The sequence below is a fragment of the Melanostigma gelatinosum genome (genome assembly GCF_949748355.1).
Source record: "Melanostigma gelatinosum genome assembly, chromosome: 2".
Lineage (NCBI taxonomy): Eukaryota > Metazoa > Chordata > Actinopteri > Perciformes > Zoarcidae > Melanostigma > Melanostigma gelatinosum.
The window spans coordinates 16,466,751-16,488,725 of NC_136635.1; the positions used below are offsets into that span (position 1 = coordinate 16,466,751).

The 21,975-nt window shown below is 42.4% G+C and overlaps 2 protein-coding genes across 3 annotated transcripts; both read left to right on the top strand.

Moving 5' to 3' along the window:
* Window positions 1-424: 424 nt before the first annotated feature.
* On the top strand, window positions 425-10,199 carry golm2 (golgi membrane protein 2). 2 transcript variants are annotated; one of them, XM_079288577.1, is made up of 10 exons: window positions 425-1,524; window positions 3,892-3,946; window positions 4,091-4,193; window positions 4,532-4,622; window positions 4,751-4,874; window positions 5,052-5,135; window positions 5,479-5,757; window positions 6,017-6,154; window positions 7,819-7,986; window positions 9,139-10,199. In XM_079288577.1, exons 1-10 carry the CDS (start codon window positions 1,198-1,200, stop codon window positions 9,213-9,215), a joined length of 1,446 nt encoding a protein of 481 aa, XP_079144703.1. In that variant the 5' UTR covers window positions 425-1,197; the 3' UTR covers window positions 9,216-10,199. The 2 variants fall into 2 exon arrangements, with proteins under 2 accessions (XP_079144703.1, XP_079144704.1); XM_079288578.1 differs by lacking the exon at window positions 7,819-7,986.
* Window positions 10,200-10,570: 371 nt separating this feature from the next.
* On the top strand, window positions 10,571-21,261 carry ctdspl2b (CTD (carboxy-terminal domain, RNA polymerase II, polypeptide A) small phosphatase like 2b). The gene is made up of 13 exons (XM_079283417.1): window positions 10,571-10,726; window positions 13,808-13,998; window positions 14,962-15,100; window positions 15,197-15,346; window positions 15,581-15,814; window positions 15,924-16,020; window positions 16,366-16,477; window positions 16,563-16,649; window positions 16,867-16,929; window positions 17,017-17,096; window positions 17,329-17,455; window positions 17,768-17,863; window positions 18,460-21,261. Exons 2-13 carry the CDS (start codon window positions 13,831-13,833, stop codon window positions 18,523-18,525), a joined length of 1,419 nt encoding a protein of 472 aa, XP_079139543.1. The 5' UTR covers window positions 10,571-10,726; window positions 13,808-13,830; the 3' UTR covers window positions 18,526-21,261.
* The last annotated feature ends 714 nt before the right edge of the window (window positions 21,262-21,975 follow it).

The window sequence follows — 21,975 nt, forward strand, 5'->3', positions numbered from 1 at the left end:
CAAGCAATGCATTTGTATGCTTTTGTTTTCAAGACCGACACACAATACTTGCTTAAATATTTTTCCCTGATGTCATTATGACTGTAAAGTATTCGTCAATTCAGCGATGTGCTTCCGGTCTTCAGGCACTACTCGCGATGTCCAAGTCGTCGTGGTTTCTTCTTAAACACCGTCTATGGTTTTCATACAGGGCTATCACTTTCACAGTGTGGCCGATGATTGTCATTCATCTTTTAAGACATATGTGTAAACCTTAAGCCTACGGCGTACAAACGTGTTTATATAAGCCAACCACAGTTAAAAGCAATGCCATCGAGTAATTAATGCCACGCTTTTCTTTGTGCTCAATCCTGACCTTTATTTTGAAATGTGGGTTACCCTTTTTAGCAGAGAGCGGAAGTCGCTCAGGCGGAATACAGCCAGCTTCACACAGCACATAAATCAGGTTTAGCAGACAGCGAAAGGAAGAGATTGTGATAGAAAGCCTGTGTCCGTGTGATGATTTGTTAGCATTTGGTTGTTGATATTAAAAGGATTACACCCGCAAGAAGAGACGATACCTCTCTGTCTGACAGTCGTTAATTGTGTTGTCGCATCTCCCGTTGTTGCTAGCTAGTGTGGAGTCGTTAGCTGGACAGCGTTAACGTCAACAGGAGCTAACAACGTGAGGTCGGAAGGTACAATCATCAGTGGTCGATTCTGCGATTAAAGGAGCTCCGGGCGTCTGTATACGGTGTCCTACTGGTTTTATCAGGGCCCATAGGAAACAAGTAGCCGAAGCCTGGCGTTATAGAGCTCGCTGTATGATTTGTGTTTGCACTCCTCTCTGCCACGGCGCCGTGTAGCTGTCCACGTCTAGTCTCGTCTAACGTTGCCAGCTGAGCTAGGCCACGTCCCCGCGGGCGGATATCATCAAACGTTACTGACGTTGGTACGAATCGCAGAGAAGATGCCCAGTGTGCGGAAGGAGGAATGAGATTAAGGACCAGGAGCAATGTGAAAAGTCATGACCGCTCACGACTGTCCTGTCTGTGTAGTGTTTGCTTGCTGTGTTTTCCCCGAGCGGTTGCCGCATATCCACGGCATGTCACGTAGACGGATGTGTTTTACAGCGGGAGACTACTCTCATTGAGGTATTGTATGTCGCGCTAACAACCTGAAGCAAACGTCACACTTTTTTTTTTTTTTGGTTTTGAAATGGTTGGGTTTGGTGCAAACCGACGGGGAGGCCGCCTCCCGTTCTTCATCCTGATCTTCTTGATGTTGATCATCGCCATACTGTCTTTCAACTACTGGACTGTGACCAACAAGCACGGCCGCTTGCTGGACGAGCTGGCGGAGGTACAGACGCAGGTGAAGCGCACGGACGCGGCGCGCAGCCGGCTGGAGAAGCGGAACTCTGAGCTGATGGTGCAGGTGGACACGCACAAGAAGCACATCGACCAGAAGGAGGGAGACTACACTGTGCTCGAGAACAAGCTGCAGGCCCGGGAGTCTATCATCAAAAAGTGCACTGATGAAAAGGTAGAGGAGCAGTGTCTGGTCCCAACTCCGGTTTTATTTCACCGGTACTGTTTTATCTGAACGCTAACAAGAGGGTTGATCAGAGGGTCCACGTTGTGCCACACGCAGAAACAGGTGACCAACGTTTCCGTCTGACCTAACCACCCTCAGGTAAAGCTATAGGTGTCAGTATCACAGTGGGCTTTTGACTCAATACCTCAGTTTTTAATTCTTAGTCTGTCATCGGCATTACTGTCAATGCTCTCTTTCAACATGTACTCTAGGTGTGGTTGTTCTCTGAGAGAGCAAATAGTGATGGGGATATGAAAACAAAGCAGGTTCATTGTTCAGTCAGGAACCTTTACTTAACTGTAATGCAACAAGGAAAGGGTAATATTTCCATCACTTCTCATCACAATATCTACGTTATATTGCTATGATCTCCCCACTCGATATCCGATGCAGCATGTACAACTTGGGTAACCCATGATGGAGGGAGGTCATCTTTATGTGCTTTGAAGAGGCTAGGTGGTGGAGTCCTTATGGCGATGCTGTAGTCGCCTGGTACCAAGTGGCAGAAAGATATATCAACTTGTCTTTGACTGGGAAACTCTTTCCTTCTCAGAACCTGAGATCTGCTTCACCAACATTGTATTTTTATTTCGTCTTTTAGAAAATTGCAGCTCTCTCAAGTGTGTTTTTCAATTCCTTTAGGGTCTGGGGAAAAAGTGTAATGTTTCACCGTGCCCATGCCTCCTAATACATTTAAGTGTGGCACGTCTGTGTGCTCCACAAGGCATTTCCCACCTCTTGTACTGCGCAGTAGGCCAGCCTCCAATTCACTGTGTTTTCAGTCCCAGCACCCTCTGAACATCAGTGTGTGTCCAGCTGCCCTGGGAGACAATTGGACAACAGATGGAGACGGAGGTTTTCCTGTCATTTGCATTCAGTCTGACATGCTTATTTCTCATAGACGGGCATACATTTGTTTAACTTATCCTATGTGTGGTGTCATAGTCTTACTTTGGGACCAGGGAGATAATGCTGCTTATAATGGGCCACACATACACACAGTGATGTACTTGACACTGTTGCACTATTTGTGTAAGAGATTTTTTTTTTTTAAATGTAGCTGGGCGGTTTTTTTTTTTTCTTGTTGTTGAGGCGAGTATAGATGACGTGTAGAATAAAGAGAAGTCTAAGCTCCCTAGTTTCTTATAGTACCTCCGGTATCCTGCTCCCTGTTTACATAATCTAGATAAGGGAAGGTGTGAAACAGCAGTTGTTCCACTCCTTTCGTTTGTCCACAGCCTAACCCTGTTCCAACAAATGCAAGCTACATACACTGAGAGGTCTGCAATGCAGAGGAAACGGGGACAGTTGAGTCTTGTATGGCTTCCACACAGTCGTGTACAGCTTATAGTATCCAGTCAACAGTCTGGTCGTGTTGTCACGGGAAAGCTGTAAACCCACATGTGAGGAAGTGACAGGATGAGGCTGTAGACATTACAACAGTTGACATTGATGCTGTATTTCCTGTCCACTCTTTCCTCGCTGTCTTCTGTCTCAGTCAGTAAAAACTCAGACAATCACAACGGACTCCGAAGGTGACAAGCTTTTTGGAATTGGGGGCCAAAAGCGTAGTTTCTCAAACTCCTCCTGCGGCACAATTGACTTGACTTGTTTTGCCAAAATATGGTTAAAAGCGCTTTCTTTCCTATTTTCTATTTCCTCCCTCGCTCTGCCAGTAATTGGGTCTTCATCTGGAGGACAAAACCAGTTTTTGGGCATCGCTTTAAAATCCAAGGTCCACGTTTCCCTCCCCTCTGCCTGCCTTCTTAGCTTGCTTGCTCTCTCCCGTCAGTGTCACACCAGTACTGTTTATTTACAGAGCTGTTCTACTGGATTGCATTACATTATGCTGAGGTTTCTATTTCCCTGGTCTTTCAGTGTAATTTGAGTGCCTGAGAGAAATATCAAAAACCAGTTCTGTTTGAGCTACCAACTTCTGTGCTGGTATTTACAAAGGTAGTTACACTTGAATACCCGTATACATCCTAAAACATTGCTTGCTCAGCACGAGATCAGCCACCACGCATTTAGATAACGTGTGATGTACTGATAGGCAGCAACGTATTGCCACGTTGAAGCAACTGCTGCAAATGTCGCAGCGGGTGTCATCTGTGCTGTGATGCCTTGTTACACAAGAACAACAAGACAACCCTGTTTCCCTCGTCTTGATGGTGTCCCCGTCTTCTAACCTGTTGCACAGTTTAGTCATCTGGCTTGGCAGGGAAGCTGTTAGTAAGGGTGTAAAAGAGGTAAATGTATTTCGCTCTCCGTCAGATAATGAGATTCCTAAACCGGTTTTCTCTCTAACCCGTACAGATGAAGGTGCAGGGTGATATCACGGACCAAATGACGGAACTCCAGAGGCTGAAAGGTAGGATGTTTAGCCCTGTCTGCCCAGCAGAGGGCACTCTCCAACCAGAAGCCCTCAATGGAGGATTTGTAATGGAACATGTTTCACTCACTAGCAGACTAAACCTCTAAAACGTTGTGTCTGTGTTTGTGTTGCTGTTAACAGAGCAGCTAAATGAGCTGAAGCAGGAGTTCATGAAACAGGAAGAGCAGCTAAGAGAAGTGAAGAAAAACAGCACTACCTTGGCAAGAAAACTAGAGTATGAGAGGTAGGTTCAATCTCAGTATTGTCCTTTGGGGTTTACCCACTTAGAGGATATGTCACATGTCTAAAACATTTCTCAAAATATGAATGTGTGCTTCTCAAATAATCCGTTATGACTTTTCTTTTTTATGGAATATTCATAATAATTCTATGATTTTAGGCAATTTATTATCGTGATATCCTCTTCACTTGTCTCTTTATGAGGCTGATTTGATCTCTGATGTTTCACTTATATTGTGTGACATGAAGGTTTTAGCTCAGAATGTATTTTTCCCGAATCAGTCTTGTGATTTGGTGAAAATATCAGAGTATGTGGATGACACCTACATATGTGTTGCTTAGTTTACAGTGTGGCCGTCAGATTGCACAGCTGAAAGAAGAGTATGAAGACACAAAGAAGACCCTGGAGGAAGAAGCATCAAAGCTAAGAGAGGTTAGTATTGATAAGATCTCCACAAATGTACTGACGATAGCATTGAAGCCTCTCTATTCAGTAAACAGTTTCTTCTCCTCCATTTTCCATATGCTCCTTTTTCCTGATTCATCTTGTTAATTCTTCAGAGTGTGATGGACGGCCAAAAGGGTGCAGTGGCGGGTAGACATGCAGAGGGAGCCCCCGGGGAGGAGATAGTTGGAGAGCGCCATACAGTGGCCACTCACGGGCAAGACGGTCCAGATTTAAAAGGTACGCTGGACGTAAACGCATCAACCAGATCCTTCACATTGCCTCTAACAATTGAATTGATCATAATTACACTGTTAGTTTCCTGTGTATGTTATTACTGTCCATGCAACTGTGATCGATCTGTCTTAAAGTCAACCTGTCCACTAACTAAGTCACATTCCTTTTGCTCTGCTGCAGAAGAGATGGGTAAGCCTGGCAGTGATGCTGGCATGCCTGGTATTGAAGACAGTGAGGTGGGGAAAATTGACGATGTTCAATTTGGTAAGCAGTGGTCCAAACCTTTTTAAGAGTAGGTCAGGTAAAACAATCATAAAGATGTGGAGATTGATTTAGGTTTTAAATTTAAACTCATTTGCTGCCTTATGATTTAGAATCTGTGACTTGTTGAGGGGACTACAAACAACCAAGAGTTAGAGAATTAAACTCAGCCTGGACAAACACACCTGCAAATGAATCCTTGAAGTTTACCGGTTAAAAACTGTGAAAATGAAACCAAAACTGTGTCCCCTCCAAATGTCTTCTGTATTTCTGTCCTTGTGGCGAGTAAAACACAAACATTCGAGTCGTCTTACTCTCTGAGCGTTCTGACTTTATTCATCCACAGCCTTGAAGAAACCAGCCATAACTCAGAAGCACGATGAAGCCCCCGATGTGGTTGTCGGAGCTGGTGCTGGCCCTGGAGTCGGGGCAGCCGATGGCCCCGGGGGCCAAGGCCTGTCCCTGGACCAGCCCGGGCTCCAGCAGGACAGAGTGGAGGGCCGAGCAGCGGTGGTCGCACCTCTGGACGTCATCAAACAGGCAGACAAACCCATAGTGTTTGAAGAAGACAACAAGGCAGGTATCAAGGCAGACGAAGTGGGAGAACAGCAAAGACAACTTCAAGGTACAGAATGCACCACATTCTTATATAATGGGTCTTAATTATAATAGCCTGTCCTTTGAGTCTTTAGGCATGTGTTTATTTCACTGAATGTTTAGTCAAGTGAAGGCAGGAGCAGAGAACTGTTATCTCGGTGTCGTAGGTTTAGCACGCTGTGCTTTATGAATAAGAGGTTTTAAAAGGCATTCATTTGCCCTTGATTGGAAGGTGGTTTGCTGGACATCATCCGCACAACAGAACCTAACCTCTTTCTTATTGTCAGCTCCTGATAATGTCAAGGGTGACCGTGACCACTTGAAGGTGATTCCTATGCCCCCCAACCCTGCCCAGGTGCCCAACCCCATCCAGCGTCACCACGCCCAAGACCAAGCTCCAGCAGACCCAGTTCACCACCGCCAAAGTGAGTTCCTCCGCAACACTTTGAAAAGAGTGAATACTGTCATTTGGAAGGGGGGTTGTGGTTGGAGGTTTTTTTTCTTCTTTTTGAAGGGGTGGGACAAATGTCATTGCACATGAAGAAGTACAATCACAGCAAATTGTTGTGAGCTCTGCCTTTGTGCTTAGCTGCTGCCTCCCAGCTCTCTGTGATATGCGTCAATGCGGAGACTGAAATACAATTTCGGGTCATGCCATCTGTGTGAATATTGCCCATTACTAACCGGTTACACCCCCACTCCTGCATCACACATTTTCATGAAAGTTAGTGAAAGCTATGTCTGAACATGGCTAGGAGCACCGTCAGGGAGGAGAGAGAGGGCTCAGCTGCAGAGGAGAGGAGACCAATGACACACACCTGGCTCCCAGATGATCCTTTCCTGCTGCCTGGCTTCTGCTCTGCTGCCTTTTCTCCCTCCTCCTCCTTTGTTTTCATATTTTCTATTTTTTCACCTCCTTTACATGTCCACCCTGCAGCTCTGCTGCTGAAAACACTACCTGCATTCAGTTCATGTTTTCATTTTGTTTTTCCTTGCATCTTCTGCCTCTGATTTAATTACACGTGCATCCCGTTATGCCAAATTAACACCCGACACCCACCAGATGTCTCATCTTTGGCAGCGTTGGGTGCTCACTAGACACTGGCTCAGAAGATCTCGAGTCCCACCCAACAGTACTCTCTGAAACCAGATGGGAACATAAACCGCCTTAGATGCCTGTGTGATTGAGAGTGGGCAATCGTTATAGAATATAATTATAGAAAAATGGCATTTGAGTCGATGTTTATTCATACATTGTACATATCTTATGATCCATTTTTCTCATTGGCAACTTTAGGAACCTCTGATCAAGTAATTTTAAATGGAAAAATATTGTAAATGATAAAACTGGAAAATGCCATTGTTCCACAGTAACTTGCTCATATTCACAGCATCCAGTAAAATACACCAACTTGCTTTTGTTCAACACTTATCAACTGTTGGTTTATAGCATATAGAAAAATTGTGATCAGTTTTCAACAGTTAAAGTTAAAGTGGCCATACCAGACAGGAGATCTTAAGCTGCATTGAATCAATGTGTTCGTAATATTCTGTCCTCTACACATTTGTTAATGGAGGTGGAAAACCTGTTGGTGTTAGAAACATTTGAAATGCAGTTCAATGGCCCACTTACTATATCTGTGGCTTATAAAAGACCCTTGAGCTGAGTAAACACTCCTCACAGACACGGTACCAACGTAAACAAAGCATAAGATATGATCTACAGCGGGGCTATTGTTTTTGATTGATTCGATTGTAAGGATGATGAAACCGGTAACTCAATTAGTGCTCTGTGCTCTCCAGACTTCAAACAATCCCTCACTACAGAAGGAACCCCATTTGTTTCCACTTGGCTCTCTGCTTTCAAGTCCATGATTGACTCTCCTTCCCTCTTCAGAACCACTTGTCTTCTAATTACAGTCTGCCACTGTGTATTCATTCACCTCATCATCCTTTGTCATCCTCTTCATACGATCACTTATTCCTTCTTGCATTCATTGTGCAGTATTCCTCCCATTCCTCCCTGTCTTCCTACATCTTGCCTCCGCTTCCCTCCCTTCCTGATGAGGCCCTTCTCTGCCTCCTGCAGGCCGGTTCTTTGATGAGAACGAGTCCCCAGTAGATCCGCAACACGGCTCTAAGCTAGCGGACTACAATGGGGATGATGGGAACGTGGGTGAGTATGAGGCCGACAAGCAGGCTGAGCTGGCCTACAATGAGGAAGAGGATGGTGATGGTGGGGAGGAAGACGTTCAAGGTGAGCCAGGCCGGGGGACTGGACTGCCTGTCCAGATGTGTATCCACCATTCCTCCCTTGCTCCCTCCCTCCTTCCACCCCTGTCCTGCTGCCGCGCCCCTGCATTTGTCTCGACAGTTAGAGGAGCTCACAGTACCCTGAGTTTGGTCCTTGAATCCGTCATAAACCAGAGATGATAAGGAACTATGATCGAAACACCTTCAGGATCCAAGCAGGACTGCGTTGTACGCAGTTCCGGCATTGTTTACTGTGTAGGAACAGTAACAATCTTAGCACCCTATTTTCCTATGTATGGGGAAAACTTACGGTTCTGTGAGAGTAAGTGTCCATCTAGTATTTTCTCTCCTGCCTGTGCTTCCTTTTAGCTATACCACCTGTCTGTGCCCACCAAACATCTGACCCACATCTTGACCGGTAGATAAATATAGCTCACTGTGTTTGTGAATGTGTCTGTGTTCTCCTTGAAATCCTGAAATGCATGTCCATGTTTTTATTACTTCCCTCCATACATTTTTCTGATTGCCTATTAGATTAGAATTTTAATATGTGATAAGAGTGTAACAGTACTACATTTGGAGAGTACTATTTGTGTTTCTGTTATATGGCTGTGACTTGTCATTGGTATCTGTTATAGCTGTGTTAAACTGTTCAGTTTGTATACAGTCTGGTTTCAATAAAAATCTAGGATGTTCTTATTTTAATGACCGACAAGGAAGCTAATAATATGCATGTAGGAAGCATTCCTCCCAAAATTACATGTCCTTCTAATACATTTCTTCTAGATAAATACATTGTTACAAAATCAGGAGGCCTGTGTACAAAAGAGGACGGTGAGTCCTACATTGGTCTGTCAGGATGGACCTGACCATCACCTCAAACACCGTTCAGCACTTAAACCTGAAGTCAATGTTTTGTTTCAAATCCAGTGTGCTGAAGTATGTCACAAAATCCGGATATTTCCTGACTGCCATGTAGGTTTCTTTATGGATGCACTGAAACCGTTTGGAATCAAGCCTTTGATGTGATTGGACTGATGGGGAGGACATGTAACTTTATATCCAAATATAAGTGTTTGTACCTGATAATGGTTACAGCACTTCACTGAGTCTATTACTAAATGTCTAACGGTTGTGTTGCTTTCTTTTTTTCCAGATGATGATGATCGAGACATGCAGGGAGACCGAGCTGTGGATTATGGAAAAAGACATCAACCCATTGACCTTCTTTGAATGGGAACTTGTACAGCTGTAACTAATTACAAATATTGAGACCGTCTTCTACAACCAAGGTCTTTTCTTGAGAAAATTGTTTGAACATCAATATGTTTAAGAATTTATAGGGTTCATCCTCAATGTCGCGGCCTATTTTGAAAAACAGACATTGCAACTAATGAATTAATTCTGAATAACGTACCATAATACAAAGGAAAACAATCATGGCATTGTCCTGAGCTGCAGTTGATTTGCTAATGGTACTAGGTTGAGGCAGTAGAGATGATAGGATATACACCGACTGTTGAGTTTTGTTATTAGATAACTGCCTCAGTCTATAACGGAGAGATCTGAGGAGCTGTTGACTCGCAGCTGAACTTTAAGGTCGAACTGGGGGTTTTTTGTTGCTATTTTTCTTCACAGGTTGCTGTTGCTTGACAAAAACAAAACTCTTCACCCGAGATGTTTATCAAAGAGACTAATCCAGCATTCTGCCTTTCTAACATCATTTTGGGACTTTTGACGTGGAAGACCATTTTTTCGTTTACAGGAGTGGGAACGCATTGCAAATGCCAAGGACCTTGCTTCTGGCCTATTAAATCAATTTATTTTCTTTGTGACAGACACTTGAAAGTGCTCCTCGTTCTGTTTTCTTTCTATGATGCCATTGCATGCGTTTGAAACTTTTTAGTAATAATCAACTGAGTAAAATACCGATGCTTAAGCAATACTTAGAGCGATGTTAGTATCCGCCAGTGTGCAACGATTAACCAAGCACATATAGAACTGACGTACTGTACACATGCTTCCAGTAATGAGGTCTCTCCTTAAATAATGTAGATTAACCGTTACCATTTGTACAGAGGAAAACCTAATTCCTCAACTTTTAGGGAAATCTGTGAACATGGAGTCAGTTCTGTTTGTGCAGCCAGGAAAATTGGTTTCTCATGGAAAGGCACTTTGAATGTAATTTAATTTTATTAAAGGTGATGCTTCATGTCATTTGTCAGGTGTGATAGTGCTTCAGAGTCAATGTAGTTGTCACTCAGATGATACAGCTTTTAATGTTGGTTGGCTGTTTTATGATAAAGTCGATCGGGTGTTTGGCATGTGCTTATCTTTACAGTGATTATAAAACATGTTGAGGATATTCAGTCAGAAATGCGTGAATACCCGATTGATTGTTGACCTTTTGAACATTCACTCATTTACCGCAACATAAACGGGTCCTCTGTCATAATCAAAAGAGAGGAAAGGGGCACGTGGTGGTTAGTGTTCGCTGCAGACTGCTTGGTGTTGATCAGAGGTAAGGGGGTGTGTCTGTGTCACATCCGGGTATCTGCCTTCAAGAGCCTGAGCAGAGGCGGGAAATGGCGCCTGGCAACACAACGATGAGTCGTTTCGGAAACTGCCCTTGAGCAGCGACACAGAAAAACTCGGATCAGAACACGAAAACAAGCACTGCCGGTCAGGTGTGATGGTGAATCGGTATTGAGTCGTTATCGCCAGACACTGCGGATCGCTGTAAAGTAAGTCGGTTACGTTAACCAACCGTGTTCGTTAATTTGTCTCCTTGACGTGCGGTTTCTGTAATATTGGCTAACGACGGGATATATATTTTCATTCTGTCTGTGTACATCTGTTTGCCCGAAGCAGTGTTTCGAGAAGGCAAAGTAGGGTTGACGCTAAGCTAGTGCTGCTAAGCTAAGTTATCGTACATGGCTCTCGCAAAGCTAAAATGCGGCCTCCAATGGACCTGGCTAATTACTGGTAAACTCTACAACGGAGTTCATTTGACTCCCTCCATTGTAACTATGAGATTCAATAAATACCCACAGGAGTATTCATCATTAAGTGTACAATTGTACGTCTTGTTGGACCAATGAAGCCTTAACTTGGTGTTAACGACCGTCGGGGTTAGTTAGCTTCCACTGAGGCTAACGTCGTTCACATTGACATTCCACAACTGAACTACGTTAATGGTAGGATTACTTTAGCTAACACTGTCTTTTCCATTTTAATGTCATTTTTAAAGTGTGTTGAGATAGACGCCTCCGTGTAACTTTATCTGAAGATTGAAGTCTCATCAACTGAATTGTTTGCTAAAGATAACGTTGACGTGATTGACGGATAACTTCGATGTTACCATGTTAGCTAGCGTCACGTTAGCTGTTTTGATTAACGATGCTTACGCCTTGTCGAAATGCTAACGCCGAGTTGTATGTACAATGTACCGTTAATGTTGACATCAACTGTAGGCGCCACACGTTAACTTTATACAAATGTATGTTGCACACCTTCACAACTACCGAAACGTTTCACACGACCAGGTCAAACATGTTTGGGTAACGTTAGCTGAACCGAGCTAGCTACTATAATAGCTGCGAAGCTGACCGTGATTATGTGCATCTTTGAAGCACGTTGATTTGGGCATGACCGAGAGGCAAGTGGACCAAATATGTCATCTGCATGTTCGTATGCTTAAGCCACTTCCCAAGCCAGTTAGCCAACCTTAGTCTTGGAGTAATTTGTGCAGAGGTGACTGACTGTCGAACAAGCGAGGCCCTTGTTTCTCCGCTGTGTGTCCATGGCTAGAGTGTGCTAGCTCGCTCATACAGTCTCATGCATGTTCTTATTTCCCGCTCACTGGCTCGTACCTAGCTATGCGTGATCCTTGGTTAGTGGGTGAGTTTCTCGAGAGGTGGATGTTTAGCAGCCCCGGCGTTGTTGCCATGCAGACTGTGGCGAGATTTAATGAAACGGTACATATAACGGGCACTATATTTTATTATTTTGATACAAGAAACATGTGTTGTAACATTACAGATTAACATTTGCATAAATCTGTCGGTTTTTACACGAGGTTTCAGAGAACTGTTTAGAGATATTGATTGGTACAAATATGTACAGCATGAACTGTTGATGCCTCAGTTCCAAAAAACTATGTTATGCGAGGGAAGTGTTACGAAACGATATGTTACTTACCAAATTCATACAAACATTGCATCAGAAAAGACGAGTTGTGGTCACAAGGTATCTACCGTACTGATTTAAGACAACCTGTGGGGTATTTCTGTTCAACAAAGCATAATGGAGGCTTTAAATATCTATGTGGTTGAATTAGCAGCTCTGACTCATTCAACAGAAACAAACAAACATGAGGTTAGCCAACACTTACTTGAAGGAGTTTGTTTCTGCTATTTTTCCCAGCCTGTCTTTAGAAAACACAATTGGGATCACTGTATTTTTTTTCCCCAAGTAAAGATTTTGTACAGTAGACAAAGTAGTTTATCAAGTTGCAACAGTCTAGTCTGTAAAATAGTACTGCGAGTGGTACAGCATTGAACTGCAATAATATGATCTTGCCAGAGATACTGTATACAGACACAATTAATTAGTTTATGAAGGACTGTTTCAGTGCTGCAATGTCTCTGACCAAGTTGTGAATTATTTTGGTTGTTTAAGGGTTAAGTTATTTCAAAAATTACAACAGCATCAGGAGAGCTCCTCTCCATCAGTGGCTTAGAATCCCCAAAGCCATTTTGGAAGCCAAAATATATTTAGTTTTTTATGTTTTGTATATTATCAAAATATATTATAGAAAGAGCTTGTTTAGTGGGCAGTGAACATAAAAAGCCAATTCCAAATAACAGGTGGATGTTTTAATGCAATGTTAATCAGGAAAATGTTAACTCTGAGGTTCTATGTTTGACGCTCTAACAAAGGGGAGTGTATTCTTCTCAAACTAGTACATTGACATTAATGTAAATACAATTTCTGGCGTGTCACATTTCCCCCCCCCCTGTTACTTTAACGTTACCATGTACTCTGAAGCTGTTAAAGCGCCTGTTGGTGGTTTTGTGCATGCACGTTTAGGCACCCTCACATACACCTCTGGTGTGTTTATGGATACAGTACACTGCTGAGTAAATGTGAAACAGATGTGGTGAGGGACCTTTACAGTATGTCGAGATGGTGCTATTGTGTGCTTAGGGTTCCTGACAGGTTGTGGATATGTCCAGATACATTTTCAGCCAGCTGCTGTTATGTAAGCGCAAAGGGCTGGCATGCCTGACTAACAGACAATTCATCCTCACTGTAAATAGTTTTAAAACTTTCCCTGTGCAATTACATTCCTCCGCTTTTAAGGAATAAGGAAATACTTTCCTTCAGATAGATTTTAAAATGTCCCCAATCTGAGCTGAAACCAGATCGGATGTGGTAGATTTAAAGTCGTGTCATGTTTACAGTTTTTCAATCACGTATTCAGTTTGCATGACTTTGATCTTGTATGTACGTAGCTAATAATAAGTGTCTATAGTAATATCCTGGGCAAAGGATGGAAGTAAAGCCAGCTGTGGCTGCTGTGATGCAAGTGAAATGGGATCTTGAATGCATCCAGATGTTAACAGAAAGGTGCAGTTATTACCCCACGACAGATAGAAACACCCCACAGACTCATTGTTAACAGTTGAGACTGTTTGTCCACCTTTACACTTGAGTGTTTGCTTAAGTTTGTTTCCTTGACTGTACAGTCCTATTGATTTCCTCTGTGTCTGCCATATTTCCCTGTCTGAATTTTTTCCTTTTTTTTTTCTGTGTAACAACAGTTTTACATGTGACTGCTAAAACAATGAGGCTGAGAATGCGTAAGGCGTCTCAGCAGCCGAACCCCAGTCTGGCAAGCCGCCCATCCCGTACCAAGCGGAGGCATTCAGAAGTAGAAGAGGACACGCCTACTACTGGAGGGAGGGGCTTGTTCTCCACCATCAAGAAGTTCATCAGAGGAAATGCAGTTAAGGTACCTCCATTGATCAAATGATCCTGCTTTTTAATTGATTAATGTAAATATGAATGTGGTGCTCCTTGGACCATTGTCATATTGTGTCCTCTTTAACAATGCTACCTAAACCTTTTAGCACTTTTCTGTTTCAAAACTGTATTTAGCACTGTGCTCTCCAGGTAGCTGAATTAAATGCAGTGTTTCTTGGTGTAGAGTGTCACGTTTCCTAAGAAATGTCGGAGGAATGTAGCAGCTTTTCTGAGAACTTGGACTCTGTTCTAATTTTAGCTTCTGCTTCCCAGAGTTGGTGTGCAGGAACAAGTGTAAAAGTCAACCCTGCTAAAAACATCTCTTCCTTTAGAATGAGACGGGGGGTCTTTTTTAATTTTTTTTAAATTATGTAATTTCATGGTCCTCCCTGGACTATTGTTTCGTCATTAAGTCCTAATTCAAGCATATTGCCCCGGTTTGTTTTCTTGCCAGTCTTTATTTGTTGTGTAAATTCCTATAACAGTACAAAAATATTTTACTACTAATTTGATTATTTCTATCTCATGGCCTCTATACACGATAAATCAACTGATCTGGAAGGTTCATTGTGCATCGCACCACACAAGGTGGGTATAATACAAGCTGTAAACAGGGAAAAGCACCCCTCGTGTTTTGAAAATGTAGAAACGGTCTGGCTATATAATTATTTTTGTACTTGATGGGAAATTCTATTATATAGTTGCATCTGCCAATGTGGTCTGCATCATTTCATGCTTCAGATTAGTTGTTTAGTAGGCGTAGGTCACAGCAGCAGTTACACTGAGAATTTAGTCAGAAACAGACTTTGGTCACTGAATTTTCCAATCAGCTATTAGTGGATGTGTCTCAGTGTGATCTAGGACCACCACTATTTTTAGATTGACGAGCAAAGTTCGGAGACTGTTTTATTTAATTACAACTATTCACTGCATGATTTCTTGTCTCCTTAAGGTGCAGCAGGAAAGCCCAGCCAAGAAGACACGCCTCCACTGTGATGTGGACAATAACCTCATCACCTCTACAGCCCCAAACACCAACAGCCCCCACAGGACTATCAGCAGGGTTGGCCGGAGAGGCTCCCTGAATGGCCGTGAGTTGCACTCAAACAAAACCACTAATGCCTGGTCTTTAGTTTCCACTTATCTCTGTCGGTTCTCTTAAACCTCACGTCACTTCTCCCATGCAGAGGCAACCAATCATGACAGAAGTAAGGAGAAGCCCAATGGCAGCGTGGAGGAGACGACAGCCGTTGAGCTGCCCACAAGCCCTCCCAGAACCTCCCTTCTAGGGACCATCTTTTCCCCTGTTTTCAACTTCTTCTCACCAGCTAAAAATGGTATGCAGACCTGAGGTTTGACTCATTGCAAGCATCACGCTCAAACCTATAGTATGTATGTACTCAAATGTGTTTTTATCATACGGTTGATGTATGTCTTTTGTAGGTTGGTACTGGCTTGTTTCAGTCGATACCTTAACGGTATTGAGTAACAATACCCAGCCCTGAGTCTTTTGTGTCAGTTATGTCCGGATAGTCTATGGCTAAAATGCCTCTTTTGTATTTGTTATTCAGACTCCCCAGACCAGTCCGTAGAGGCTGAGGAGATAGTCAAGCAGCTGGACATAGAGCAAGCTGTGGAGACGCCCACCAGCACAGCCACATCCACGCAGGAACTGTGTGCCACCACTAACTTCTATTCGAGTGTATCACATCTGCCACCTATGCGACCTCCTCACATCCCCGAGGTTTCTCCCACAGCGAGGGATGGAGAGCTCTGTGCTGATGCTGACCTTCCACCCCTCACAGGTAGATATCGCCGCTAAGAAAATGTGATCCTGAAACGGTGAGGTAATGATATTCGTTCCTGTTTCTCATCTTGTTCTTTTCTAACATGTTGTTCCTCTTGTTGTCCAAGCTCCAGGCTCCAGTCCAGATATGGCATATGTGGACTCTCCGCCTGCTACAGTACCAACAGAGGCAACCTATGAGGAAGACTGGGAAGTCTTTGACCCGTGAGTAAAACACTGCAATCATTAAATGCATAGTTTTATTACTACATTGAACATAATTTACAACAACACCTGAATGCGCTGGTATTTTCAAAGCAAGGGCAGTTGGGATCATTTAACCAAGCATTAGGGATAAGCAAGGGCTGGGACAAAAGTTCCACTCTGAAAATGGGAGCATTGTTTGAAGCATGGTGAGACTTTTGATTCAACCAGGTCAGAACTGAAGTTAAAAAAATTGTTGCAATAAAGCCAGCAGCATAACTGACAAAGTATTCCACTTTGGTTTGAATATTGTCGTTTGAATTTGTTCTACTTGCCTTAAAGTCTGTCTGATGTTTTGATTTGTAGATATTTCTTCATCAAGCACGTCCCTTCACTGACTGAAGAGCAGCTCACTCGTAAGCCGGCTTTGCCACTGAAAACGCGCAGCACGCCTGAATTCTCTCTGGTCCTTGACCTGGTCAGTAATAGCAAACGATAACAAATCATTTATTCCTTGACGTAAAAAAAGAGTTTCCTAGTATTTTCTCTGTTGTGTTCATTAGGATGAAACATTGGTTCACTGCAGTTTAAATGAGCTAGAGGACGCAGCACTTACCTTTCCTGTCCTCTTTCAAGATGTCATTTACCAGGTACGTACTGTTGCAATGATTCCCACTCCTTTGTTTCATGATGCCACTAGAGGGGGGGAAAGCCTTCTTTTAAGGAAGATGTACTTGCAAAGACGGACGAGCGTGTCATACAGTGGGAGAACTGTCCAATTAAATAGACTAACTAATGAACACTATTTAGATCAAACAAATGTTGTGTTGATCATGGCGGTTTGCTTCCCTGTGTGTTGTCATGCAGGTGTATGTGCGCTTGAGGCCGTTCTTTAGAGAGTTCCTGGAACGCATGTCTCAAATCTATGAGGTAGATATAACCCGACTACTCTTAATAAATCCGATCAATGAATCAGCTTTGAAACAAAAACTGAGCTTTACGTTTCTCCTGTCCTAGATCATCCTTTTTACAGCCTCTAAAAAGGTTTATGCAGACAAACTGCTCAACATCTTGGATCCTAAAAAGCAGCTAGTGAGGTACGATGTGTTTTTGTATTAGTCTGTTTATAATTAAACAACTAACTCAAAAGCTGATGGGAGCCTGAATAAAGAGCTCAGAAAGCTAAATGCTGTGCGGAACCGTTGGCACGTGCTGCTGTTGAGGTGTCAGTGTTGTGGTTTTTCTGAATTATTGATTTCTCTGACCGTGTCACTGACTGAATTTCTTTTTTCTCTCCCTCTTTCCTTTCATTGACCACTGTAACTGTAGACACAGGTTGTTTCGTGAGCATTGTGTCTGTGTCCAAGGAAACTACATCAAGGACCTCAACATCCTGGGCAGAGACCTGTCAAAGACGATCATCATTGACAATTCACCGCAAGCCTTTGCATATCAGGTGAACACCGGGACAAAATATGACACTGGGGGTTTTCTGGTTCAAGCATCAGTGACTGTCATTGTAGTCAACCAAATAAATTACAATGAATGTAAACATTTAATGACACTCGTCTGATGAGTCAATGATGCAAACAATATGGAGCTTCTATACAAATACAGCTCCACTTTTCCCGCAGAATGTTTTCATTTGTTCCCGACATTGGCATGTACTGCTCTGATTAATTACCGCCAAGCAAGCGAAGGATGTGAAAAACACTGAAAGAATGCGTTCCTCATTTGATCAATATTGGCATGTTTTTGATCCCAACAGTTGTCCAATGGGATTCCCATAGAGAGCTGGTTCATGGACAGGAATGACAATGAGCTGCTGAAGCTGGTGCCCTTCCTGGAGAAGTTGGTTGAGATGGTAAGATATCCTCATGTTCAATGACTACTGTCGGACATATTGTAACCGCTACATCAGAGTAGGGATGGGTACCGAAACCCCTGGGTATTAATACAGTGCTAAATTGTTGAAGATGGGATTATTAATAAACTGTTATGTTCCTGTTTCGTTGTAATTTATTATTTGGCTGCACCGCGCATCTTATTTGCTCTCTGCATCGGGTCTGAGCTCTTCCAACTACACACACACAGGCTCACCTGCAGACAGAGGACGAAGGAATGACCGATACTAACTGATGTCTGTGTTCTTCCTCCTTCATAAACACTATTGTTTGTTTAATTATTTTCCAGTAAGGTATTGAGTTTAAATACTAACTTTGCTACTGTTTGTTGTCTGTTGCTGCTCTAGAAACATTTAGTTATATTTAGAATATAATTATAATCCTGTTCTAGTAATAAAGAACTGATAAGAGTATTGATACAGAAGCGAACCAGTGAGAAGTATCAATGAGTAGTATTGATGAAATACTGACCACCCATCCCTACATCAGAGTAATATTTTACTATTTCAGTGAATCTAACTTGTTCTTTATTCTCCCCCCCGGCTGATCTTGTCAGAACGAGGATGTGCGGCCACATGTTCGGGAGAGGTTCAGGCTTCACGACTTGTTGCCCCCCGATTGAACTGATTCAGTCTCAGAACGGGACGACTTGAAAAGACTGAGAACATGCGTGTAAAAAGGCCCTCTTTGGATTACAAACTACAACATTTCCATTACTGTTCAAATTTTAGCCTTTTTTTTGTTTTTTGAACCCACTGTTGCTTTTTCAAAAAGAAACTTGAAAGGTAAAACTTTTTTAAAAATCTGGGTGAAATTTTTAAAATGTTTCGATGAAATTACACATGCTATGAACAAGCCCAGGTGAACTCCTCTTTTTTGACTGACTCTCCCGCTGTGGAGCCAGATGTGTCCTCCACACTAGATTGGGAAGTCTTGGTGCTGGTTTAGTGGACATGAAAATGCAACCTGTTGAAGAGGAACTCCTCCCCGACTGAGTCCCGAAACCCAAAACACCCCGTGGTGCTCGAGCTGTTGACACTGATGAATAACCACACCCTGTGGCTGCAGACCATTTTCAGAAGGAATGACTGGCCTGTAATATGTGTGTGTGTGGGTGTTGACTACTACCCGCACACACACACACACACATATACTGATTTGGTGTTTGACAAACCTACAATCTGTAGCCTTTAAAATCATATGCATTCCTCTGTAGCTGAGTCAAGTTTCTATTGTTGGTTGCAGTTTGTTTTTTTTCTGAGAAAACTGGTGTTATTGTTAAAAAAAAAAAAAAATAGCTTTTCAAAATGTTTTACTTGTTTATCTTGTTTGTAAGATACGATGTTTTAAAAGGATTCTTGTAAGTTTTTATTGTAAGCCTTTTTCCTGTTTGGAGAACATGGGTGCATATTAATGACAGTCCACTGCATAGTCGAACACAATGTAATTGTACCAGGACTTAAAGTATAGTTTGTTCTCATTCTAACAAATGGAAGTTTAATATGATGTGTTGGCATCACTGTGGACACAACATGGCTCCTTATTTAAATGTTAGGATTAGGACTCCTTACCTGTAAAGGTTTGAGGGCGTTCATTTTCAAAGTGATTGGTCAACAGTGCCCTAAGTTTAATAATGGTATTTTATTTTTTTTTATTTGTCTATAATCAGTATTTTCTTTAACTCCCAATCAAGTATATGGGCTCAGTTTCTTTCAGTTGTAATTTGATGGCTGTCAGTAGCATTATGACTAATGTAGCACATCTCTGCCGCTGTGTCAAAGTCTGCCCATGGTAGACGTCTATGGCCCGACCCTGTACCAGCCACATACTGTACCAGCCACCAGCTTCACTGACTGCTCCTCTACCTGTTTCATATTTTTTACTTTGTACTTTCTAAGTTTTTTTGTTATGTTTTAGTGCAGTTTAAAGCAATGTGTTTAAGAATGGTAACTACCGGTATATGAATGTGTTTCTGCCCGACATCAGCCTGGACATTCGACATTGGACAAACTGACATTTTACTGTTGTTTCAACTTAATTTAGTTAATCGTGGGACAAACGGTAGGCGTAGATGTTTTGTTGGATTCCTTACAGGCCTAAACCTGGGACGGAAAGCTCAAATGCCTGACTATCTTCGCCCAAACCCTCAAGAGTTGACTTGAATCTCTGACAATTTGGCATGCGTTGAACCTTGTTCAGTTTGAAGCAAAGTGCTTTTTTTGGGGGGTTTTGTTGAAGCAAATGTGAGTTTTTGGATTTGTCTCAGTTGCCTGTACAGTGCCATGCGCTTCCCCACCTTATAACCCTCCCCCAAATCCCCTATGGTATTTCCTGCGCTCTCACCCTCAAACGCTTAGCTGGAAAGAGACAATCAGACCTCAAAGCTCTGCAGGTGGTGAACCCTGGAGACACACAGCCTTCCCTTCTTTTCCCCCCTGTGTGCTGTAAGTGTTGTGTACTGTGATGCCATTAAGTTTTACCCTCCTCTCCCATAATTACTTTGCCAGGTGAATCCTGCTGTACCTTGCCCAAACAATCCCTACTGAACACAGGTTCTGCTCAGAGGTGGTTTTCCATCTGTTCAGCGTTCACCTGTTTGCCTTTTTTTTGTCACCTAAAGTTAGTAGCTCTCCAGAAATTAGAATTAGTTTGTATTAAAGTCAAATTGTTACAAGGCACAATGGTGATTGCTCAGACAGTGTCGTGAGTACACATCCAGACTATGAATGTAAATTGTACATGGGGTGAAGTCTTAAGTGTCTCCAGAGACCTTTTTTGTTCTCTCCACACCAACGAACAAACGGATTATTGGTGGCAGCTTGTATCTGCTTTTCAGCTGTTGAGGCAAGAACAATGCGTGGAAGAGGAAACATGTCTTGAGGTCCCACCATGGTATGCCCCCCCATGACCTCTCACCGCCCTGACTGCCATCTCTCACGATGCAATCCTCACTTTGAGTGTGCGATGTAGCCCAGGTGTGCTCGTCCCCTCTGGTGTGTAATTATAATTCAAGGCTTGTTGGTGGGAGGCGTTAGATACTTTTTAATCCAGCTCGTTTTTAATGTGCATTACCAGTTTATTGTACACTGAGCGTTGTACAATACATGCAGCTTCATGTTAAAAAAATCCTTAAAGTAAGGAGAATCTTTTTGTATTTTTGATTTCAAAAGGCATGTCATAGCTACTTTTTAAATGTATTAATGAAGATTTAACTTTACATCAGATGGAGTGTTTTTTCCTTACAAATATCTGTATGTTTAGTTTAGCGCAAAGTCACTGAACTGTTAAACTTAGCATGTAGAGAGTACCGCTTGCTTTGTGGGAAAGTCCTGAATTAAATTTTAAATATGGCACTTTTTCTGCAGAAAAGAGCAATCGTGTTCATTTTTATTTATTTTTTCCCCCGATATCCGTAAAGCCATTTTGCGTGCAAGAATTGCTATTTGTGCTTGAGATGTATTTAATGTTTTAAGACATCTTTGTTGGCCGCCAGGCTAATATGATACTGTAAAGTGTGTATATACAGTTACATTGAATTTCTGAAACAAAGTTTTAAAGTTAAAAAACCTCCTGCATGCACTTTGTTTTTATTTCCTGACACTTCGTGGTGGAAAAGAGGAATGTCTTATTGTAATGTTAAAGTTGCTCACGTTCATGCTGAAGACATGGAGCACTGATCTTTGCTGAAAATAATGGGGACATACTCCCTCTTGGCTTGAGCAGCATCAAAATGTCGGCTCCTTTTATTGTAAAGCCATAACTTAAGTATTTTGACCACGGTTTATACTGTCATTTTAACTGATAGTATTTTATAGTTGTCAAATAACTTGTGGCTACAGGAGCCATTTCATTTAGATCCCTTCTCCTTCAGATGCTTGTGAAACAGCAGCCGGTTATGTTAACTGCAGACATCCTTTTCCTTCAGTAATGATTTAATTCACTTTTTTAAATGAGTTGTAAGTGCACAATTAATGGATTTGAGTTAAAAGGGTTCTCTGTGGAGGAAGAACCTATAAGTTGATTCATCTATTCATTATGAACTTGAAAGGGATCAAAACTTGAAGTTTCCAAT